The sequence below is a fragment of the Bos javanicus genome, chromosome 26 (genome assembly GCF_032452875.1).
Source record: "Bos javanicus breed banteng chromosome 26, ARS-OSU_banteng_1.0, whole genome shotgun sequence".
Classification (NCBI taxonomy): domain Eukaryota; kingdom Metazoa; phylum Chordata; class Mammalia; order Artiodactyla; family Bovidae; genus Bos; species Bos javanicus.
The window spans coordinates 13,550,003-13,576,054 of NC_083893.1; the positions used below are offsets into that span (position 1 = coordinate 13,550,003).

Here is a 26,052-nt window from a genome sequence, read left to right on the forward strand (position 1 = left end):
TTCCAACCAACAGGGCACAAAGGTCCCAATTTCTCCAAAATCTTTTCCAATACTTGTTATTTACTTTTTTTGTTTGTTATCTTGTGTGTGTTTGCATGTGTGTTTTATAATAGCCACTCTGCTGGGAGTGAAGTAATTTTAATTTACATTTCTCTGATGATTGTGATGTTGAGCATCTTTCCATGTGCTTCTTGGCCATCTGTGTGTATCTTCTTTGTAGAAATGTCTATTCAAATCCTTTGTTTCTCAATCAGATTGTTTTTTGTTGTTATTGAGTTGTAGAAGTTCCTTATATATTCTAGATATTAACCTCTTATAGATACACTATGCAAATATTTTCTCCCATTTTGTGGCTTGCATTTCTACTCTGTTCATAGTATCCTTTGATACACAAAAGGTATTTTTAAGCAGATTAATCTCAAAACTATAATGTTGAGCAAATGAAGCCAAACACAAAAGAGCCCACATTAAAAGTGAAAGTTGCTCAGTCGTGTCTGACTCTTTGTGACACCATGGACTGCACAGTCCGTGGAATTCTCCAGGTCAGGATACTGGAGTGGGTAGCCTTTGCCTTCTCCAGGGGATCTTCCCAACCCAGGGATCGAACCCATGTTTCCCAAATTGCAGGCACATTCTTTACCGGCTGAGCCACCATATCTATTTTAAGTTCTGCATCTATATAAATTTCAAGAACAAGCAAAACTAATCAATGGTGGAAAAAGATCAGAACAGGGCTGCCTCTAGGGCATGAGTGAGGCTTGTATTGACCAGGAAGGGATTAAAAAAAAAAACTTCTAGGGGTTTTTGCAATACACTATATCTTGATAGAGGCTTGGGTTACATTTAAGATTTGTATATTTCATTGTATGAAAAATTTACCAAAGAACAACCCCAAGCTTCTAAACAATTATTAAACCCAAATTGTTTATATCCATGCTGAAGTGTTTAGGGGTGAAATATATTTGCAACTTATTTTCAAACATGTAAAAAATTAATATGGATGATATGAATAGACAGAAATGAGTATTAGAGTTATATGAGAAAGCAAATATAGTAGAATTGTAGAATCTAGGTGGCAGTTATATGAGTGTTGACTGCATAATTTTCTTCAACTTTTCTGTATTTTTTAAAAAATTCCATGATAAATGTTGGAAAAAATAGAAATAGAAAATGAAACTATTTTGAAATTACCATTAAAACTATCATTCCTATAGTTAAAATTAATGTATATTAGTATCTTTTCAGATTTGTGTTACATATTTTTAAAGGAAACAAAGGTCATGTAATTCTTACATTTCCATTACCCGTCACAAATTTCATTTTGCTCCCCACCCTACTTCCACCCAGGGGTAATCAGCATCTTATCGTAAGTTTGGAGTGTATTCTTACAATCCACTTGTAAAAATTTTATACTTGTCTATGCATGTATGTAAAACTAATGTCAAGTACAGTCGTTGTGTCTTCATTTATAATAATGAAAAATTGGAAAAACCTAAATGTCAATCAGTGGAGAAATGAATAAGCTATGGGTTTTTACATGATGCAATCAATCTTGGAAACAATGTTAATTAATGAAAGCAAGCTTATAAATTATACTTTTATTGTTAATGGGTATACATATATGTGGCAAAATTACAAAAACATGGGCAGGAAGTATGCACACAAACTTGACAGTAACAGTCATTTCTGGGAAGGTAGGGAGGGGAATGTGATTAGAAAGGGCATAAAAGACCTCAGTCACACCTTTAGTTTCTTGAAAATTTATTTGACGCAAATATGGTAAAATATTAACATTTGTTCAACTTGAGCAGTGTGTACATATGGGGATTTATTTGCTGTATTTTTCTGTATGTTGGAAATAATTCATAATTTGAAAATACAGTGTAGCTTTGTAAATATAGTTTTTAGAATTTATAGAAATCATATGATAGTGTAAATGTTCTGCAGCATGCTTTTTAAAATTCAGCTTATGGTTTTAAGCTTTGTCCATACTGGTATATGCAGATCTGGTTATCTAATTGCTGTTCTTGGTATCCAGTCATACAACTATATCCCATGCAATTTAGCCATCACTCTGCTGATGGACATTTAGGTCATTTCCATGGATATTATTATCAATACAGTTTTATGCAACAGACTCTGCTTACTGTAAATCTTTCTTGACAAGATGTACAGACTGTATTAGGAGGATGAAGAAAGAAAAGAAGCAGAGGAGACTCTTGGAAGCAGCATATGTGTCCCTCAAAAGTCAAAACAATTGCCTGGTGATAATTAATGAGACGTTCAAAGCACATTACCTTTCCAAATGATTTGGATACCACTCTGCCAAGTATGGGCTTCGCAGGTGGCGCTCGCGCCAGTGCAGGAGACATAAGAGATGAGGGTTCGATCCCTAAGTTGGGAAGATCCCCTGGAGGAGGGTATGGCAACCAGTATACTTGCCTGGAGAATCCCATGGACAGAGGAGCCTGACGGGCTACAGTCCATAGGATTGCAAAGAGTTGGACACGATTGAAGTGATTTAGAACACAGGTTTTCTGAATAAATAATGCTGCAGTGAACAAGATCTTGTGGACAGGAGTGTTCCCTAGAGTGGTGATCTTTAAACTGCAGTGTGTGTACTCCTGAGAATACCAAAAACTTTTCAAGAAGTCTTTAGGCCTAAGTTGATATTTTTATTTTTATTTTTTTTTAATTTTATTTTATTTTTAAACTTTACATAATTGTATTAGTTTTGCCAAATGTCAAAATGAATCCGCCACAGGTATACATGTGTTCCCCATCTAAGTTGATATTTTTAGAACTCAATTTCAAGATCTTTATCCTCCATATGTGTGCTTTCCTCCATATGTTTATTTCGAGCAGTCCTGGGTCTAGGCCTGTGGTTGGGTGCTGTGCAGGTTGTCATTTTCCACCTCCATTCACAATTGCTCTTCTCTCACTTGACTACAGAAAGGCATAGTTCTCATCCATATCACCTTTCATTTGCTATTTTATGCATAAAATTTAGTATTTATGTGTTTTATATATTAAATTTTTATTTTGAAAATTTAACCTATTAATCTATTTAAAATATATTTTTGTTTTTAGCATGAGACAACAATGTAATTGTAAATCTAATGACTTTGACATAATAGTCTAAATAATACAACTGGACACTTTATACTCTAATATTCATATCAAAGTCTCTTTGATCATATGGGAAGTATAAAGTTTATGGAAGTATCATTCCACTATCTTACTAGAATTCCCTGAAGTCATGGTGGCCATATAAGACAGTTCTGGTCATGAGATATAATTCTATTAAGAATTGGTGGAAGTTTTCTGCTTTCTTGAAACAAGCACCCCTCCGTTTCCCTCTTCTCTTTGGATGTATGACACCTGGTAGCAAAGGAGCCATTTTCCAGCTCATCTTTCCAATAGAGCTGTTATCTCAGGGGAAGCTGACTCCACTCTCATCTCCTGGATGGTCTAAGGATAATTCCGTCCCCGTTGCCGGAGGTTGGTTTAGTTTTAGGTGTGACACAATTCTGTATACTTTGTTCATGTTTGCAGTCAGCTTCTGGGAAAGTTTTTCCCTGATCTTAAAAGAGATTCAAGGAAAGCCAGTCTTCCTCCCCCTTCCCTTGGATACTTTTCTTTTGCAATATACAAGTTTTACAGTTTAGTCAGTTCAAGTTTATGGTGTTTTTTTTTTTTTTCCTGATTGTTAAGTATTTTTTGTGCATTAAGAAATCCTTTTCTACCCTGAAGTAAAAATATTCAACATAGCCTCCTAATAGTTTCCAAGTTGTGCTTTCAATTTCAGAACCTTAATCCATCTAAGATTTACTTGGGGATATGATAATGAAGTAGGGATTTGATTTTCTCCTCCACATGGAGAGCCAATGGTCCAACATTCTTTATTTAATAGTTCTTTTGCCATTGATCTTCAAAGCCACCTTTCTGGTGATAAAAAAAAAAAATAATAGCTAAAATTTATTTACCACTTAGTATTTTTTTAAGCATATCACGTATCAACTCATTTGATCCTTACAACTACTTTATAAAGTACAGGTTCATGATCCATTATTTACAATTCTGGAATTGAAAAACGCATGAATATGATACTTTTAAAAAATTCATCTGGGAGCGAAACCTGACCTAAACTTCCATGCAGCTATTTATTTATGTTGTTGTTGTTTTTTAAAGATATTTTCTATTTATATCCGTTTTGGCTGTTCCTTATGGCATGTGAGATGTGAGATTTTAGTTCCCCATGGAACCCATGCCCTCTGCATTGGAAGCACAGGGTCTTACCCACTGGCCCACCAGGAAAGTCCCTGCCATGCAGCTATATAGAGTCTCTTCTTTAGTCCTCTTAGTATGGCTATTCATACATTTTGCTGCAGAACTGTAAATGTACTTGACTATTGGGTGTGGCCCTAGAAGCTTTTGGGGTGTGACAAGGTATATGCATTGGATTACTTTTCAAAATCTAAAACATTCTAAATTCAGAAAACCATTTAACCAAGGTCTCAGATAAAGGTTGTGTTGTTGTTGTTTAGTTGCTGCTAAGTCATGTTTTTTTGCAACCCTGTGGACTTGTAGGCCACCAGGCTCCTCTGTCCATGGGTTTCCCAGGCAAGATAATGGAGTGGGTTGCCATTTCCTTTTCTAGGGGATCTTCCCGACCCAGGGATCGAACCTGCAACTCCTGCCTTGGAACACAGATTCTTTACCACTGAGCCACCAAACCCCAAAGGTTGTGTACTAGTACTACTTTTATCCCCATTTCACAGCTGAGGAAATTGAGACATAGAATTTAAGTCATTTGCTTAAGGTTGCATAGTTAACAAAAAATTTACTCAATGGAGTTAATAACATTTTTGAGTGCTTAAAGTTATAGTCACTTGTGAACTCCGGGAGATGGTGATGGACAGGGAGGCCTGGCGTGCTGCGATTCATGGGGTCGCAAAGAGTCGGACACAACTGAGCGACTGAACTGAACTGAACTAAATGCTTTATATTCATTATTTCCTTTAAACCTTGGCCAATAACCTCAGATATTGGCAGATGACACCACCCTTATGGCAGAAAGTGAAGAAGAAGTAAAGAGCCTTTTGATGGATGTGAAAGAGGAGAGTGAAAAAGTTGGCTTAAAGCTCAACATTCAGAAAACGAAGATCATGGCATCCAGTCCCATCACTTCATGGCAAATAGATGGGGAAACAATGGAAACAGTGTCACTGCAGACTGCATCCATGAAATTAAAAGACGCTTACTCCTTGGAAGGAAAGTTATGACCAACCTAAACAGAATATTAAAAAGCAGAGACATTGCTTTGCCAACAAAGGTCCATCTAGTCAAGGCTATGGTTTTTCAAGTAGTCATGCATGGATGTGAGAGTTGGACCATAAAGAAATCTGAGCTCTGAAGGATTGATGCTTTTGAACTGTGGTGTTGGAGAAGACTCTTGAGAGTCCCTTGGACTGCAAGGAGATCCAACCAGTCCATCCTAAAGGAGATCAGTCCTGGGTCTGGAAGGACTGATACTGAAGCTGAAACCCCAATACTTTGGCCACCTGATGTGAAGAACTGACTCATTTGAAAAGACCTTGATGTTGGGAAAAACTGAAGACAGGAGGAGAAGGGGACAGAGGATGAGATGGTTGGATGGCATCACTGACTCAATGAACATGAGTTTGAGTGAACTCCGGGAGTTGGTAATGGACAGGGAGGCCTGGCGTGCTGCTGTCCATGGGGTCGCAAAGAATTAGACACGACTGAGTGACTGAACTGAACAACCCTATAAGGTGCTATTATTGTCCCCATTTTCCAGAAGAAGCAGTTGAAGCTTAGAAAGGTTATACAACTTCCCTGGACACACAACTATTAAATGCGGTGAGGAAGGATTTAAAAACAAGCTATTCTGACTTCAGTATATTTATTACACTATGCCTTACCAGTCTGTAACACGTTTAGAACTACATATCGTATCTAATTACCTCTTGGATATTAAAGACTAAGGGTTTTTTTTTAATGCGTATCAGATCATTTTACTCCCATGCTTAAAACCCTCCTATGACTTCCTATTGATTTCAAATGCATGCAGCAGTAATTGGCAGCTTGAGCGAGCAGTAGCTGGAAGCAAGATCTTAGTTTCCCAGACTGGGAGTCCTAACCACTGGACCACAGGGGCCAGCAGTTAGGGCTAGAGCCCCTAGTCCTTGCCTGCCTAATAAAGAATGAATTCAGGCAAGAAGGCAGAAGATAAAGAGTAAGTAAAAAGTTTATTTGAAAAGAAAAGTATGGGCAAACTCAGATTCGTGCCTTTGGGAAGTTTAAATCCTTTAGGGGACAGTTTTCCAGGTCTTTGTCTTCCTTCAGGCCAATCATCTTGCTTTGTTCCCCCACACCCCATGGGTTAATCTGTCTCAGGACCTTCCCCTGAGGTGTGCATGCACCCCTCAGCCAAGATGGTCCTCAAAGTGCAGGCTTCTGGGAGGAGCAAGACTCATTATGGCCTGGAATTATCCCCTGACTTTTGACCCCAGTGAGCCTTTCTGCACATATGTAGTGTCTCCCTTGTCCCCAAAATGGGGGAATGGAGATCCCTTAATCCTTTACTCAAACAGGGTTTTGTCCTTGTTTGTCCTTGCCATGGGCTGAATGAAGCACAAGCTGGAATCAAGATTGCCAGAAATATCAATAACCTCAGATATGCAGATGACACAACCCTTAGGGCAGAAAGCAAAGAACTAAAGAGCCTCTTGATCAAAGTGAAAGAGGAGAGTGAAAAAGCTGGCTTAAAACAACATTCAAAAAACTAAGATCATGGCATCCGGTCCCATCACTTCATGGCAAATGGGGAAACAATGGAAACAGTGACAGACTTTATTTTCTTGGACTTCAAAATCACTGCAGATGGTGACTGATCCATGAAATTAAAAGATGCTTGCTCCTTCGAAGAAAGTTATGACTAACCTAGACAGCATACTAAAAAGCAGAGACGTTACTTTGCTGACAAAGGTCCATATAGTCAAAGCTACGGTTTTTCCAATAGTCATGTATGGATGTGAGAGTTGGACTATAAAGAAAGCCGAGCACCAAAGAATTGAGGCTTTTGAACTGTGGTGTTGGAGAAGACTCTTGAGAGTCCCTTGGACTGCAAGATCAAACCAGTCAATCCTAAAGGAAATCAGTTCTGAATGTTCATTGGAAGGACTGTTGCTGAAGCTAAAATTCCAGTACTTTGGCCACTTGATGTGAAGAACTGACTCCTTGGAAAAGACCCTGATGCTGGGAAAGATTGAAGGCAGGAGGAGAAGGGGACAACAGAGGATGAGATGGTTGGATGGCATCACCAACTCGATGGACATAAGTTTGAGCAAGCTCTGGGAGGTGTTGATGGACACGGAAGCCTGGCTTGCTGCAGTCCATGGGGTCACAGAGTTGGACACAACTGAGCGACTGAACTGAACTGTCCTTGCCATGATTATTACCTTGACTATTGCCACGACTTGGCTCAGAGGTTAAAGCGTCTGCCTGGAATGTGGGAGACCTGGGTTCGACCCCCTGGGTCGGGAAGATCCCCTGGAGAAGAAAATGGCAACCCACTCCAGTACTCTTGCCTGGAGAATCCCATGGAGGGAGGAGCCTGGTGTGCTACAGTCCATGGGGTCGCAAAGAGTAGGACACGACTGAGCTACTTAACTTCACTTTAATTGCCACGACTATTACCTTAAGGTATTTACAAGAGAGAAAGACTGGTTATTTACCCTGTTTCTGTTGTTACTTCCATTTTGGAGGGCAAAGAAGAGGCTGATTGTAAATTCCTCAACTAGAGCCCCTCTATCTTGTCTCAGGAAATGTAAAGAAGAGGCTAGTTTTAAGTATCCAGTCTGAAACCCACTTCTTCATACCCCATGAGATGCAAACAGGAGGCCAGTTGTAAATGTCTAACCTGGGCCTTTCTACCTCCTACTTCACTACTGCTAGACGAAAATCCAAATTCCTTACAATGGCGCCTTTCTACCTCTCCCATCTTGTTCTCCAAGATAGCCAGCTTCTTTTAGGTTTTTACCTGAGATGTATCCCCTACCTGGAAGACTCCCTCCTGTTAGTCAGGCCTCAGATTAAGCTCCTCCTTGGTTTTTCCCTAATTACCCAGTTTGGAGTCTCTAATCATGCTCTCTATCCTATCATTCTGTTTTTCATAGCATATAAACATGATATTTTCTCATTTACTTGTTTACTCTCTTTCCTTCCATTAGAATGTAAGTTCAACTACAGTGGGCACCTTATCTGTTTTGGTTTCTTGTGAAATCCTAATCTCTATAATAGACTTTAGCATGTGGTAGGTACTTAATTTTGGCTGAATAAATTAATGTAGTGTATGATCAGTAAATGTACCTGCTTGTTAGTTTCAGTGGTGGTACATGAACTGAGAAGGCAGGTGGGAGGAGCTGGTGAAATATAAAGGCATTTAAACATCAGTTTTTGCCTAATAGTATAAATAGTGCCTAACAGTGTTTGGCATAGAACAGGGGCCAAATTAGTATTTGTTTTAGAATGAACAGTATATATTACTAGTAGCTTGGCTCTTGGGCAAATTTCTTAACCTTCCTAAGCTTAGTTTTCTAACCTATAAAATGAAGATTAAAACTTACTTTACAGGATTAGCCTACAAATTATATGAGATAATGCATGCCAAATGTATAGCACATAGGTTTTTAAATTTCTTTCCCTTTACACTTTATAAACTCTTGGAAGCTCTTCTAGCCGCATGACCTCATTTTATTTCTATAGTACTTCTCATTAGTCTTTATTTTATGGATGAAAAAGACTCAGGGGCTGAGGCAAAGCTTCTTCAGGTAATGACAAGCCAATGGACAAGTTTTATAAGCAAAGGAGTGACTCGATGAAAGCAGTGTTTCTTGAAGATTCATCTGCTGGAGGCCTTTAAGATGGGGTCAACTGAAGAAGCTGGAGAAATACTACTTTGACTACTATCATAAAAATCAAGTTTAAGGTGAAAAGGCATGCACTAGGTGACAGAGAACGTTTGAAAACCTAACAAGAGACTGAACAGCTACACAGCAAAAAAGACACAAACTGCCGACAGTTCTCAAACACGGTTGAGAAAGTGATGTCACCAACAACCTCAACAATTAAGATACCAAACTTTGCAAAATGGTTGGCAGTTCTTCCCTCTAATACCTATGCAGAACATACGGCGGTTACATGGCAAACATTTGAGCCGTGTCTTCACTGCCGTTGCACACCTTTGTGGATTTCACCCTCCCACTGGGATCGCCATCTGGACTAGAGCATCTTATGGACCTGTGGATTCTGTTTTCTCTACGAGCAGTCTGGTGAGGTGAGAATCGGGGCGATGAAGAATTAGAAGTAAAGGTTTTGAACTCTGAGAGTCTCGGCTAGATCGACTTTTTTCTTTCTATAAAAATGAAGTCCTTGAAGACTTAACGACCCCCTCCGGAAGAGCACAAACAGCCTTTTGGCAGCTCGTGCCACCAGGCCGCAGCGGCTCGTACTCCTTCGGCTCAACAGCAGAGCGGAGCACCTCGCGGTGAGCTGACGTCACTTCCGGCGCGCTGACGCTCAGTCCGGCGTGCCGACGCCTGCGTCAGCAAAGAGCGGGGCTGGGGGCACCCGGTTTGAAGTCGTGCGGGTCGGAGCACTGCCGCCTCCGCCGCTGTCTGAGACCCCCTGCTTCCGGGTCGCGGCGGGGAAGAGCTCGGGTAGGCGGCAGGGCAGATGCCCGAGGGCCCGCGCCGGGACGTTCCGCGCCGCACCGGCCGCTCCCCTCTGTTCCGCGGCCTGGGCCTGCGCCGCTCCGCTCTCTGGAAACTAGCGCCTCGGCTGCGCGGCTCGTCGCTCGCGGGGAGCTCCGAACCGCCGGCGTCCGGCCATGGCGGTCTCCAGGTGGGTCTAATTCCTCCAGAGCTAACAGGAGGTTCCCATTGTCACTGGGCTCGGGCGCCTTCCTGCCTAGACTCCGCAGTTCGCCCCTCAGTCAGCGGGGCTTTGGACTCGGGTTACTCCACGTAAGTAACCCGTGGAGGAATGTCTTTTTCTTGCTGAATAGACCGTTTGGCACGTTAGAGCTAGTTTTTCTCTTTCCTCACCATGTTTCTCTTCTCTGGTTTCTCTTCCCTCTTTCAGTGCTAGGAGAATCTTTTCGCTTTCTTAGTATTCTAAGGCCGATCCCTAACCTCCATTTCACGGGAAAACTTGGTAGTAACTGACGAAGTCGGGGAGACTTTGAGTTACAGTTATCTAAGTGACCTTCTAATTATGTTAAAATTTGTGTTTACGGCTTTAGGGATATGTTTTTTCCTGAGTGCTTCTTTCTTACATTATAATTTTTCGTTTTGTTTGGCAGTACACATTCAGTCGTCAGCTTTGTAATCTTTAGCAAATTATTGTATTAGTATCATCTTCTTTAACCAAGGCGTGAAAGATGTATCACGAATCTTAAATTATTTTAAAGTGATGGCCCCTCGTTAGGAAAGTATAGGAGACTATAGGGAGACCAGCAAGACATTTCTTTGTATGGGTAGCAGGAAAGTCTTTTTCTCCAATATGAGAGACTGGGGTGGGGAGTACATTTTGTCAGAGCCTTGACGTTAGTGGACATTGATATGTGTAAATAGGGGGTAGACCCTCTGATAGAAGACAGAAGGGTTCACCAAGTTTGTTAGTTTTCATGAGAAATGGGTCCTTCTACCATATAGACTGAAAGGGAAAAATGATGACAGTTCAGAAAACATAGTTTTTGTTCATTTTTCAGAGTTAATTGAACAGATTCCTATTTTGCAAGCAAAAGGATAACCCATACCTCATAGATTCCCTAGATAACTGATGAGAAAGTGTGTGGGAGAAACCCAGTAGAGTTGAGTGTGAGGGGTTGTGAGGTACCTGTAATAGGGGGCATCTAATTTTTATTTCATAGATTACTTGATTCCATTCAGTGTGAGGAAATTCTTATTTTGTGATGTATAAAATAAAAAAATGAAAGTTTAAAGAGCACCTAATCTGCTTGACTAATGCAAATCTATTTACAGAAGCTTAGGGCACCTACATTTCTGAATGAATGAGTTTTCAAAGCAGCTGCTTTTTGTACTTGACATTGGATTTCAAAGGATGGTGCTCTTTTTTTCCGTAGATCTTTTTTAATTTAGCTTGCCAAAATTCTGTTAAATTCTACTTTAAAAAGAAAACTTGTCATAGTTTTATAAAAGAGCTAGTCCTGGGCTTATTTTGATAATACAGTAGGTTCATGGAAAACACTTTTGAGACACTTTCTGATTTGGGGATACTACCAGTCCTTGACTTTTTCATATGAGGATTCACTTTGAATAACAGACTTTAATTTTAAACTGACCTTCGCCATGCACTGAGCACACATGTTTATGAACTAAATTTCCTTTCTCTTCTTGGTGTGAAATACAGACTCATTTGCGTGTCCCTCATGGCTCAGACAGTAAAGAATCTGCTTACAATGCAGGAGACCTGGGTTTGATCTCTGAGTTGAGAAGATCCCCTGGAAGAGAGCATGGCAATGCATTCCAGTATTCTTGCCTGCAGAATCCCTATGGATACGAGGTGCCTGGCGGACTATAGTCCATGGGTCGCAAAGAGTCTGACATGAATAACCACATACACATACATACAGACGCATTTTAATATTTTATTGTAGAACAGGTTGAAAATGGTTGAAAAGATAAAAATCATTTGTGAGAATCAAATCTAAAATATTTTTTGCACTGTTTGTATCAGTGTGTGACTGAAAAGAAATGGTAATGTTTTTATAACCTTTAAATATTTCCAATAGGAGGGAAATGTTAAGTTCAGAAATCCAGATCCAAAGATCCAGGAATAATATTTGACTTTGCCCTCCCTTCCTTTCCCCCAGTCTAGCCAGTCCCCAGATCCAATCTTGTCGGTTCTACATTTCTAATCTTTCTCTGGCCAATCTTTTCTTCCCACGCCATTTATCACAGTCCTACTCCATACCACCATCATCTCTAATCCAAGACACCTGTCACAGCAGCCATTCTGCTCTTCCTGCCTCCATTGGTATCTCTTTCTAATTTATTCTTTGCTTCTTTGCTAATGTTAATTTTAATGTAGCCTTTTTTTTTTTTTTCCTGTTTAAAACCATTTAGTTTTCTGTTGCCTTAAGATAAAGGACAAATTTTGTAACAAACACATCTTACCAGATCATTTGTGATCTGGTTCCTGCTTTACCATTTTAAGCTTCATCTTGTCAAGTTGTTGAGTCTCTCTCTCTCCCCCTCTTCATTCTGAATCTTTGTTCTTTTTCACCTCCTAGTCTATAAAACATTAATTCCTACCTTAATCTCTGGAACATTAATTCCTACATTCTCCTCCTACCCAACCTTAGTTTTTAGATCTAAACCCTAAGCCTATACATGTGTCACTTTGTTTGGGAAGCCTTCTCTGGTATTACTTCATCTCAGCTGGTGAGATATTGTCTTGCCAGTCATATTTATCATACTTTGTGATTGTTTAATTGTTCACTTTCTTGCTTGAGTTAACATCAGCTCTGTGAGAGAAGTGAATGTCTTTACTCCTTCTTTCCCTAGGAGAGTGCCTTTTCTCATAGGTGCTCAATACACTTTTTTAAAAATGGGTGATTGTTTTCTTGTTTAATTCCTGTCATGATTTTTCTGTAACTTTTGTAGAGTATTTCTGGTGTTTTTCAGGAAGTGCTTCTGAGTTTTACAGGTTTCCCTAAGAGAGAAAAACTTTCATTATAGTTTTGAATATTGACCAGAAGTATAATTTAAAAAACAATAAATATCGTCAGAACTAGTTTTATAAATTTATAGTCTAGTACAATTCTGTGATAGCATGGTCTTTTATAATGCAAATTGGATATAATGTAACTGCATTTTCTGTAATCAAAATTTTTAGACTCCACTTAGTTTTTTAAAAATTATTATTCATTTTATTTTCGGCTGCATTGGATCTTCGTTGCTGCAAGCAGCCTTTCTCTAGTTGTGGTGTGCAGGCTTCTTATTGCAGTGGCTTCTCTTGTTGCGGCCCACGTGCTTAGATGGCTCCAGGGCATCTGGAATCTTCTCAGACCCAAGATGGAACTCGTGTCCTCAGTATTGGCAGTCAGATTCATAACTGCTGGACCACCAGGGAAGTCCCACACTTAGCCTTTATAAAGGCTTAGTTTTAATGTAGTACTTTGAATTATAAGAATGTAGCAAATGGTAAAATGTATGGTCAACTCTTGATCCCCTATGGGTGAGTTAAATCTTGCCACAAACACCTACCCCACCCCTCAAAAAACCCTACAAATCTTTGTGACTCTAAAATTGCAAATACAATGATAGCATTTGAAGTTCTCCCATAAAATGCAGTGAACTACTACTGAAAATGTATGACTCTTTTAGACCTCTAGTAAAAGAGTATACACATGTGAAAGAACAATGTTGCCCTTAATAAGTGAATGCTGGAAAGTCAGCCAAACTCACTCACTAGCTACTTGACTTGCTCTCATAACATCAATCTCAGCAAAAAAAAAAAAAAAAAACCAACAAATTAGTATATATTACAGGCTTTCAGTGTTGTTTGCAAGCAATTTAAATCATAGTTATTAAATATTTGAATACTGTGTTGTTCTGTAAACCTCTCTCCCTGTATCATCTGTCACTAATTGAAGTTGAGCCACCAACAGTAAAGGTAATGTTAGAGGGATTGTTAAAAGTTATGTTCATTACAGAAGGTGGTGGGTGAATATGTAACAATGTTGGGTTCCACAGCTTAATTTTTTAAAAGATTATTTTTGATAACTTTGCCTGTTTATACCACAGTTGGTTGTTGTTATGCATCGATTAGCTATTATGAATTTAGTTTTTCCTTGATCATATACAGAGAATGTAAAAATATAATTTAGACTGATCTCTGCTATAAAGGTCATGTCTAAAAGTTATGACTTGACTGTTTTAGAAGCCATACCTTAAGTCTGTGAGGCACATCTTTGGAGTTTAAAAATGATGCTGTGTTCAGAAAAGATTCTGAACATACCCTCTTATGGAAGAAACAAATTGCTACATGTGAGCAGAACTTTGCTCTGTTGTGTTAATTCTTTGTCAACACTGCTGATGCTTCAGAGAAACATTGTTTCAGTGACCTATTCTGCACAGTAAAGGGAAGTTTCTTGATGTGGGGGGTCCTTGCTCTTGACAGAGAAAAGGCTAATATGATCTTACCTGTGGGAGAGCACAGGTGTTGTTTGTTTGTTAGGCCTATTCCTCCATTATTACTAATTTCTATCCATTATAAGATTGACAGAAGACACTGTTGTAAATTGTAATATATTGAATATTTTGTACTTTAAAAATGGGGACCAAAAGCTAGGAAAGGTAGAGGAGGCATTATATAAGTGTATCCATTTTAATCCCTTTGGTTAAATTCCTCCCTGTTTCTTTAGTCTGTTTCTCAAAGTAGTATCCACCTAATAATTCACCATTTTAACCATTTTAAAATGTGCACTTTCAAATGAAGTTTTAATCCACTAAACATTTTTTTCCCCCTGAAAAATCTAGATTTTTATGTTTAAGATAAAGTCATACAAGAGGCAGAGGTTAGGGGAAAAAAAGTGTCCTGAAGGAAATAATGCACCTTGGCTGTCCTTTTCAGCACTTATTTAATAAGTATTTACAGAGTGCTTTCTGTGTTCCAGGTGCTGGAGATACAGCAGAGAATAAAAATGGATTTCCCATTCTCATGGAGTTCCTGTTCTGGGGGTGGGTGGGCGGGGGAATGTAAATGACACACACCTGCCCTGGCATCTGGCTTTGGTGTTGTTTCACATCTTCATATCTGTTCCCAGTGTTCTTTGTGGCACTTCAAATTAATCTACTTTCTTCTAGCATTAACATAGTTTCAAGTAACCCACAGTAGGAACTTGAAGGCATACATTTTAAAACATCAGTCTAGGCAATTTCTTAAAAGACATTTCTTTTGATCATAACTTCCTTGCTTAATGATGTTATGTAGGACTAAGCATAGTGTTGATACCAGATATTTATGTTCTTATTCCCTAAGTAACACAGAAAAGAAGAGCTTCACATAGTAAATGTAAAAAATGCATGACAAATTGGACAAACTTGACTGAACATTCCCTTTTAGTTATAATTACAAAGCCATCTCTGACGTATTGTCTCAGTTGACCTTCCATAATTTTTTTAGAGTGATTAAATGTATTCAGAGAATACTGAGATTGGAAATAGATTGCAAATGTTATATTTTAAACACTTTCTTTTTCCATCCTCAAATAGCGGAAATGCAATATATATTTGTTTATTGGTGTTGAAGTAGTAGTCTAGGACATTTTTATAGTTCAGCGTGCATATTATTTCTTTTTATATTCTTTTTGAATTATGATAATACAAACAGCTGAAGAGAAGTTAAATTATAGTTGCTAGCATAACCTCTACAAACTCCATGTACTTTCCTAACAGCCAGTTTTTTTAAACCACATTTTGTGTTTTAATTTGAAGTATAATTAATTTTCGGAGAAGGCAATGGCACCCCACTCCAGGACTCTTGCCTGGAAAATCCCATGGACGGAGGAGCCTCTTGGACTGCAGTCCATGGGGTCGCTAGGAGTTGGACACGACTGAGCAACTTCACTTTCACTTTTCACTTTCATGTGTTAGAGAAGGAAATGGCAACCCACTCCAGTGTTCTTGCCTGGAGAATCCCAGGGACGGTGGAGCCTGATGGGCTGCCGTCTATGGGGTCACACAGAGTCGGACACGACTGAAGTGACTTAGCAGCAGCAGCAGCATAATTAATTTTCAATATTGTATTAGTTTCAAGGATATAACATAGCAATTCAATATTTTATATATATCATTTAAAGTTACAATAAAATAATGGCTGTCTTTCCCTGTGCAGTACAGTGCATCCTTGTTGCTTATTTGTTTTATATATAGTAGTTTGTGTCTCTTAATCCCACACACCTATCTTCTCATTCCCTCTTCCCTCTAGGCAGTCTTTAGAGCAGTTTTCTGAAATCACAGGTTTATAAAATAAACATGGATCATGTCTTTTATAGTTATTTCTCTGAATTAAAATCCAATTGAAAATGGGCCAGATTATCATCATCAATAGATTCATAACCAATTGTTGTTGTTCAGTTGCACAGTCTTGTCCGATTCTTTGTGACCCCATGGACTGCACCATGCCAGGCTTCCCTGTCCTTCACCATCTCCCTGAGCTTGCTCAAACTTATGTCCATTACATCGGTGATGCCGTCCAACCATCGTGTCCTCTTTAGTCCCCTTCTCTTCCTGCCTTCAATCTTTCTCAGCATCAGGGTGTTTTCTAATGAGTTGGCTCTTTGCATCAGGTGGCCAAAGTATTGGAGCTTCAGCTTCAACATCAGTCCTTCCAATGAATATTCAGGACTGATTTCCTTTAGGATTGACTGGTTTGATCTTGCAATCCAAGGGACTCTCAAGAGTCTTCTCCAACACTACAATTCAGAATTATCAATTCTTTGATGCTCAACCTTCTTTAGGGTCTAACTCTCACATCCATACATAACTACTGGAAAAACCATAGCTTTGACTATACAGACTTTTGTTTCAAAATGATGTCTCTGCTTTTTAATACACTGTCTAGGTTTGTCATAGATTTTCTTCCAAGGAGCAAGCGTCTTTTAATTTCATGGCTGCAGTTGCCATCTGCAGTGATTTTGGAGCCCAAGAAAATAAATGTGTCACTGTTTCCATTGTTTCCCCATCTATTTGCCATGAAATGATGGGACCAGATGCCATGATTGTTGTTTTTTAATGTCATCAGTGGATACTGTCAAATGTAGTTGCACCATGTTTTATTTAATTTATTCTTCTACAGTCTCTGGTATCTTCTGTTCAGCTTGACATCTATTACCTCTTTTTCCTCCATTTGTCTATCCTTTGAAGAATGAAGAGTAGCATTTTTTACTGTTAGCTGTTACGCTACATAAGCTTTAGCCAAAAGAAGTATTGTGGTAAGTACTGTGTTCCCTCAGTCAGCCCTTCTTTTAACTTTCTTTTTCTTTTGATCACCTGGCTTCCTTCAGACCTCTCCTTCATCAAGGGTCCTGTCTGCCCTCCAGCATAATACTGGCTCTGTCTCATACCCTTTCCCTCTCCCCTACCTGTTCATTAAACCAGTCTTTTCCTTTGTGTCCTGACCCGTGCTTACCCTGCTTGCCTCATAGTTTGCTATCCTGGTGTAATAGGTCACATTGCCCTCTTGTGAGATCCCGGTCTGCTTATCCCTTTGTTGTTCCTTTTGTGTGGCATCTAATCTGTTATCCTGGAGAGAAGAATGAAAAAGTCCAAAAGGGGCTTTGAGTCAAGAGCACCAAAGAAGCATTCTAGTGTCCCCATTCTTCTATTCAGGGAGTCAAATCTGACTATCACAAGGTGGGAGAGGTGAGAATAGACAGGTCTGGAATTGGATGCGAGGATGAGCTGATCTGCCCTCAGGGCAGTTGACTGGTGAGGGAGCGGAGGTGACATGACATGGTGTTGGGGTATAAGGCTTTGAAGAAAGGAGAGGCAGAAGGAACTGTGGGGTTGTGAGGCAAATTCAGCATTAAGTTAGAGGAGTAGAAGGTCTTTGGGCAGGAGTATGTCCACAGAGGACTCAAGGAAGGTTTAGGAAGGGTAGAAATTATTGAAGGAATACAGTGCCTACTGCCCAGTCGTTTTCAGCTTGCTCTTTGCAGCAGCCATAACTGCCTGATGTTCAGATTGCTAAAGTACTGCTGTACTCATCTTTTTACTTACTGAAACATTGCTTTAGCATCACTTCTGTTATTTTTATAACTTGTTTTTGTGTAGTATAGCTATGACAGATTAAGGATATTTCTCAAAGGAAGCAAAAAAATATATAGTACTCTCTGTTTAAAAATGGTGCTTCAACCTGTCCCCAAAAAACTTGGATTTTTCTTTATAATTTTAATTACAGTAAATACCAGGTACTCAACAAATATTTGAATTCTGTGCAGAGACACTTTGCGCAATATTGTGGGGGACAAAAAGAATCATTGAAGAAGGTGAAGCCTAATAAGCATAAGACAACATGTGACAAATTAATGTAAAGACACAAAAATGCATAATAAATACCAAAATGAGAATCCCTGTGGATTTTAGAAGAGGATGTAATTGTGTAGTAGTCCATGAGATGGTGTCAAGAAAGTAAAGAACTTGAACTGAGTCTGAATGGGTGGGAATGAGCTGAAGAATTGGACCAAGAGAAGACATTCCAAGTAGAAGAAACAGTAGACAAAGTTGTGGAAACCAAAATGGCCTTTGTTTGGGAGATACTTTCTTGTTTTTGATTACTACCTGGTAGGTAAGGGTGAGCCATTGAAAGTTTTAGAATAAGGTAATAATTTGATCACAGGGTGTTCTAGGAAGTAAACTTAGCATTGAGATCTTATTAGTATGGAGTTTTGCTCATCAGGCAGTTGAGAGTTTGCACTTGAGCTCCCACATGGGCTAGATTTGGGGATTATTTGTTCTGTGTTATAGTTTAAACAAATTACAGTTTCCTATAGGAGAAACTGATGAGAGATGGACAGCCAGGGATTGAATTTGGGAGAATGTTCTTATTAAGAGTGTTAAGAATAGGGAAACGATGGAAAGAATTAAGAGATCAGAAAAGAACAGGGTAATAGAATGTTTTGAAAACTTAGGAAGGAAAGTATTTTATGAGTGGGGTAGTACTGAAATCAGATGTCACAGAAGAATCATGAAAATTGGATTTACAAAAAACAAAGCCATTGGTTTTAGAGCTTAGAAGTTCCTTGGTGACCTTCAGGTGTGCTATTTCAGTAGCAGAGAAGGATAGAAACTTGATTTATAGGGATTAAAATATATGTGGTGAGAAGATAAAAGAAGTGATTTTAAACACTTGTTCAAGATGCTTGGCAGCAGAAAGAGTGTTCTAGAAGATGGAGGTCAAGCGGTTTATCTTATTAAAGATGGACCTCTGTATATTTGAAGACAGAAGGGAGTAGATTAATAAGGCAGTGATGTAAGATATTCGAGAAAGGATAATTGAATGAGGGTAGAAGGAGATGGTATCAAGAAAATGGTGAGACATTATGCAAGTCTTGAAGAAAAACAAGGACTGTCTCTTCATCTGAAATTGAAAGGATGAGTATAAAGACCCTTAAAGGTAATAAGTGAGATGAGATAGTTTGTATTCTAATAACCTAGGGATCTACTCAGTCCATTCATTTTTAAGGAATAGGTAATGGCAATTGGGACTTGAGGAAAGTGGAAATGATTGTGGGGGGGGACTTGGAAAACTCAATTTAACTATTTATACATAGACTTACAAATAGGTTAGTATTGTCACTTCCTTAGAGTATTCATTTTGCAGCCAGCTTTTGCTTTTCATCACAAAAGCGGAACTCCATCACTGAAAAGGAGTTATGAAGTATTGGGCTGGTTAAAAAGTTTCAGTTTTTCTGTAAGATGATACAGAAAAACTCAAATGAACTTTTTGGCTGATCCAGTAGTTGAAATCTATCCAGAGGTGCAGTCTAAGGAAGTTTGCAATCAAAGATATGACAAACATGGTATATAAGGGGGAAAAAAACTATAAACAGTTGCAGTGATGTGAGGCTATGAAATATGACTCAATCTAGTTTTACTCTGTAAAATAAGAGGTTAAGTGAAGTTAAGTCGGTTTCTTCTCTAAGCCTTCTAACAAGTGACAAAAGTAATACTTTTAAAGATCTCCTAACTTCCAGTCTAGTTCTACCATTTTGCAACTTTTCCTGTAGGAAGGTCCTGGATTTATGTAAACTGTACACATACAGTTTATATTATTATAAAGAATACATGCATCGTATACAGATATAAGTCCGTTGTTGCATAAATATGACTTAAGACATAATTTTTATAATAAAACATTTAATTTTTGATAATTTTGCTTGGCATAGAATATAGATTTAAAATGAATATTTATTTGCCTTGATAGAAAATTGTTCATAGATATTAAATTTTCTTTTTGAACATTTCTTTTCATTGAGCAGAGGCATTCAAAATCAGTCCTGGCAATAGGCATATATTTGTTGTGAAGTTTCAGAGACAGTTTCAGTAGCTTTAACATCACAATCAGTTATAAAGATGAAAATACATCAAAGAGCATTCTAGAGTTATGTATGGGATGTATGAAGGAGGTAGTTTTATGGGAAAAGGATTTGGGATCTGACTTAGTGTTAGAATTTTATGAAAACCACTGTCAGAAGATTTTTTCCTCCCTTCTGCCTCATTATTTCTGAGTCATCCTTCACCAAATCCTGTCGCAAAGCCTGAAGAGTAAATGGGTGAAGGCAAGTATTTAGGCAGCCTTGGATGGATAAGGAGAAATATTACGTCAGAAGGTGGGGTGTGTCTATGCAGTGTTTTTTTCGGAATTAATTTCTTTATAATCACTCTGTGTGCCATTCAGTATATAGGAAGCAAAAATTGTGTTGTATTACTTTTTTTCTTTATGTCACTGGCTTTAATTACCTCATATTTTGTTTACAATATGGCCTCCGTAATACCCTTAACTGTAAAATCTGAACCTTGCCTCTTAGTGTTTTATTTTGAGTCAGTTGAAAAGTTTTCATGGTACCCTTAGCCTTCTTGACTGAAAAAGACCTATTTTGGTTGCATGTATGTGAAAGTTGCTCAGTCATGTCTGACTCTTTGTGACCTCATGGACTGTACACTCCATGGAATTCTCCAGGCCAAAATATTGGAGTGCCTTTCCCTTCTCCAGGGGATCTTCCCAACCCAGGGATTGAACTCGGGTCTTCTGCATTGCAGGCGGATTCTTTACCAGCTGAGCCACAAGGGAAGCCCAGTTGTGTATATATATATGTGTGTGTGTGTGTGTGTGTGTGTGTGTATCTTTATATATATTTTTTTACTAGTTACAATGATTTTGTGTTTATTAGTGACTGGCTAGTTTGATAAATACTGCCCCCTCCAGAGAGCTTCCCAAGTGGCTCATTGGTAGAGAATCTGCTGCCAATGCAGGAAAAGATGTGAGTTCAATACCTGCGTTGGGAAGATCCCCTGGAGAAGGAAAAGACCATTCCAGAATTCTTTCTGGAAAATTGCATGGACAGAGGAACCCAGCAGTTGTACGGTTCATAGGGTTAGAAGAGTCGGACTCAATGACTAAACAGCAACAACCCCCTCCAAAAGAAGAAAAGACCCTGCTTATTTCATGTGACCCCTATATTTTGTTATAAAGGGATTTTAGAGCTTTGCTTTCTAATTTTTTAGCTCTTTGTAAAAGAAAAATAATCCCAGAGGTAAAAGATGAGCCTCTTTTCAGTTTATTAATATTCATGCTTAACTTTGGGACCTTGCTTGCTTTCTCTTCCTCATTAGATGAGATTTAAAGGTTTGTTCTCGAAATCTCCCCTCATATAGGATTGGGGCACAATATCACCTTGCCCCTTTTCATCCTTCATCTTGTATGAATACCCATTTATTCTGTATATGAGACTGCCTTCCTTTCTTTCCCTGTGGTATCCATTTGCTTCATTGAACCTGATTAATACTGTGGTGGAAGGGCTAGACCTATATGACACATGGACAGCTGGTAGTAATTACTGGTTTCTTTCTCTGTTTTAAATCTTAGGATTTTCCTGTATCCCAGAAACAAAGTGACACAGTTTTCCATTTCCCCCCACTTATTCCAGGTGTAAGACATTGTGATTTTATTGCAACGTATCTATTGGATAAATGTCAGAGCTGGGATTTGAATCGTGGTGCTGTGGCTCTGGCCCATAATGGTGTTTGTCTTTTACAAACTGTTTCCTCAGAGATCTTCTTGCCATTCTGTCACGTCTATACAAATGACTCATTTATCTGTATACCTTTCATCTTAACTTTCTTTTGAATATCAGATCTCTATTCCAACTGTTCTTTTTGCTTTCCCCTAGCTTTCCTGACCCGGCCATTAATAAACTTGTCATCTTTCCTCAGAAACATTTCCTCCACTAGTTCTTCCCATTTCTTTAATGACATCTTCATTTCTAAGATTCAGAGTCTTAGAATCTTTTCATTTCCTTGACATTACCATGGTAATTGTGCAGCATTTTCCCCAACTTCTTTCTAGTCTTGTAACCATGATTGTAGTTCAGGTCTAAAAGTTCTCATAAAAGTTTTCTTTTTACTTCATGCTTCACCCTGCTGCAAGACTAACCTTCCTGAAGCATAGCTCCAGTCCCATGACTTTCTTTTTTGAAAAATAATTTTCTTTGTTTTTGGCTGTGATGGGTCTTCCTTTCTGAGTGGGCTTTTCTCTGGATGAGTGAGCAGGGGCTCCTCTCTAGTTGTGGTGTGCAGGCTTCTTGCTGCGGCGCGTGGGCTTCTCGTTGTGGTGATTTCTTTTGCTGTGGAACCAGGGCCGTAGGGCACAAGGGCTTCAGTAGTTGGAGCGTGTGGACTCAGCAGTTGCAACTCCCTGGCGCCAAAGCACAGGCTCAGTAGTCGTGGCTCATGGGCTTCGTTTCTCCTCAGCATGTGGGGTCTTGCCAGATCAGGGATGGAACCCCTGTCTCCTGCATTGGCAGGCAGGTTCTTTACCACTGAGTCACCAGGGAAGCCCCCATGTCTTTCCTGATCGGAGTCTTTCATGGCTGAGCTATAATTCAAGGGTCTCCACAATAGGTCTGTCTAGCTGCTTTTGTAGCTACATCTTCTACTATTCTCTTAAGTGTACCCCGAATTACAACCAGACTGTGTTACTCACTTCTCTAAATATAGCCTCCTTTGTCTTACTGCTGTTTCTTATTCCCTCTTCCAGATGTTTCTCCCCTTTTTCCCTTTTACTGCCTCACTTTCACCAGTATTGAGTTTTTTTTGCTACCATTAAGGTCCAACTCATACACCATTTCTTTTAGAAAGCCCTTTTAGTATTATACAGTTGGGGATATAGTATTTATTGCTTCCATTCCATCTTCTCAGAGGACTTTCTCCTTTTCTGACACGTGCTTATTGGACATGTATATGCATGTACAATTCCTGTATTATACCCTATAATCTAATTATTTGTGTACTTGCCTTACCCACTCACTCCACCTCCATAGCAAGTTCCTTAGGAGTAGATTAGTTTATCTCCTACAGCTCTGCCATAGCTCTTTCTTCATAGATGTTGAATATGTACATTTATTGACTCAAACATATATGAGGAAACATTTCAGAATAATCATTACATTTTTATTATTTTAGGCTTGACCGTCTTTTTATCTTGCTGGATACTGGCACTACTCCAGTTACCAGAAAAGCTGCTGCACAGCAACTTGGAGAAGTGGTGAAGCTTCATCCCCATGAACTGAATAATCTATTATCTAAAGTAAGCACTCTTTTTTCTCTTTTAGTATAATACAGTTGTAGAAATTTATCCATGGGTAAAAACATAAAAGAGAAGGAAGTTGTCTTATTAGTGACAGTTTGTGGTCTTCAAATTCATTAAATAAGTCCAGTATTTTCCCAAATATTTAAAAATTTTTTACTATTTTTTTGTCATAAGGTTTAAAGTACTTTGTTTTTTATGTCAAGTTTTATTGTCAAAGGGATTTGACAATAAAGAACCTTTGGCCTGTGGTACAAATTTGAATCTGATCCAATGTGGTAATGAACTAAGTTGTTAATCTAGTTTGTTAGTGGTCTAACTTGTTCTTAGCAGCTAATAATTACATCACTTGACAGTCTTCAAATGGATGAGTACTCATGGGTAATGGTAGAAATACATGAGAAGCTACTTGTCATTACATTCTTAGTTATTAGCTCTTTGAAAGTGGAGGCTTTCTCCTTGGGTGGATAAGTGTTTTCACAATCCTAGCCCATGTTCTTTCCCTAAGCAGTTGCTTTATTTTTACTGATTCCTGTGGGCTTGTAGAATTGTGACTGTATGATGTGCTCTGCTCAGTCATATCCGACTCTTTGTGACCCCATGGACTGCAGCCCACTAGGCTCCTCTGTCTGTGGAATTTTCCAGGCAAGAATACTGGAGCAGGTTACCATTTCCTACTCCAGGGGATCTTCCCAACTCAGGGATAGTAAGCAGCAAATTCCATGTATTTAATTCTCTGGCATGCAAAATAAAAACAGGAATGCTTGGTATGTGTGTTTAGTGGGAGTGGGAGCAGTGGATAGCAGATGGGATGGGAAGCAATATGATAACCCAAATACTGGAAGACCCAAGATACCTCTGTTCCCACCAGTCTTTATCTCCTTCTCTAGTTCTGATTTGTCCCTCCCTGATTCCTATGAATCAGGGACTGGAAAAGGTCAGTTTTCATTCCAGTCCCAAAGAAAGGCAATGCCAAAGAATGCTCAAACTACCGCACAGTTGCACTCATCTCACACGCTAGTACAGTAATGCTCAAAATTCTCCAGGCCAAGCTTCAGCAATATGTGAACCGTGAACTTCCTGATGTTCAAGCTGGTTTTAGAAAAGGCAGAGGAACCAGAGATCAAATTGCCAACATCCGCTGGATCATGGAAAAAGCAAGAGAGTTCCAGAAAAGCATCTATTTCTGCTTTATTGACTATGCCAAAGCCTTTGACTGTGTGGATCAGAATAAACTGTGGAGAATTCTGAAAGAGATGGGAATACCAGACCACCTGACCTGCCTCTTGAGAAACCTGTATGCAGGTCAGGAAGCAACAGTTAGAACTGGACATGGAACAACAGACTGGTTCCAAATAGGAAAAGGAGTACGTCAAGGCTGTGTATTGTCACTCTGCTTATTTAACTTATATGCAGAGTACATCATGAGAAACGCTGGACTGGAAGAAACACAAGCTGGAATCAAGATTGCTGGGAGAAATATCAATAACTTCAGATATGCAGATGACACCACCCTTATGGCAGAAAGTGAAGAGGAACTCAAAAGCCTCTAGATGAAAGTGAAAGTGGAGAGTGAAAAAGTTGGCTTAAAGCTCAAGATTCAGAAAACGAAGATCATGGCATCTGGTCCCATCACTTCATGGGAAATAGATGGGGAAACAGTGTCAGATTTTATTTTTTTGGGCTCCAAAATCACTGCAGATGGTAATTGCAGCCATGAAATTAAAAGACGCTTGCTCCTTGGAAGGAAAGTTATGACCAACCTAGATAGCATATTCAAAAGCAGAGATATTACTTTGCCAACCAAAGTCTGTCTAGTCAAGGCTATGGTTTTTCCTGTGGTCATGTATGGATGTGACAGTTGGACTGTGAAGAAGGCTGAGTGCCGAAGAATTGATGCTTTTGAAGTGTGGTGTTGGAGAAGACTCTTGAGAGTGCCTTGGACTGCAAGGAGATCCAACCAGTGCGTTCTGAAGGAGATCAGCCCTGGGATTTCTTTGGAGGGAATGATGCTAAAGCTGAAACTCCAGTACTTTGGCCACCTCATGCGAAGAGTTGACTCATTGGAAAAGACTCTGATGCTGGGAGGGATTGGGGGCAGGAGGAGAAGGGGACGACAGAGGATGAGATGGCTGGATGGCATCACTGACTCTATGGACATGAGTCTGAGTGAACTCCGAGAGTTGGTGATGGACAGGGAGGCCTGGCGTGCTGTGATTCATGGGGTCGCAAAGAGTCGGACACGACTGAGCGACTGAACTGAACTGAACTGATTCCTGTGAGTAGGAATTCTAAGCCCTTGTCATCCTACACAAATCTGCCCTCTATTGTTTCTTTATGGGGGTGAACAGCAACTCTCTGTCCAGCACACTCCTCACTTAGATACTATCAGAACTTTCTAACCAAGACGTAGATGCAGAGAGAGTGATTTGACACCTACAGGTTCCATGTTCTCAGATTGAAGAAAGATGCACATTTGATAGTATTCTACTCATGTGTTAGATGTGGGGATAGAGAGGCACCCATTTCTTCTCATCCCAAGGGAAGAGATGGAGGACTGAATGAACTGAGACTGGAAACAATGAATCAGACTAACCTCTGCTGAACTGAGAAAAAGTTTCCAGCCTTCCA

The 26,052-nt window shown here is 39.3% G+C and overlaps 1 protein-coding gene across 1 annotated transcript in view; it reads left to right on the forward strand.

Annotated features, from left to right (window-relative positions):
• The first annotated feature begins 9,604 nt into the window (after nucleotides 1-9,604).
• BTAF1 (B-TFIID TATA-box binding protein associated factor 1) overlaps nucleotides 9,605-26,052 on the forward strand; it is an 87,852-nt gene continuing 71,404 nt past the window's right edge. Inside the window, exons 1-2 of the mRNA XM_061402793.1 lie at nucleotides 9,605-9,927; nucleotides 23,298-23,421. Of these exons, the coding sequence (XP_061258777.1) occupies nucleotides 9,914-9,927; nucleotides 23,298-23,421 (138 nt within the window). The 5' untranslated portion in view covers nucleotides 9,605-9,913. The remainder of the gene's footprint in view (nucleotides 9,928-23,297; nucleotides 23,422-26,052) is intronic.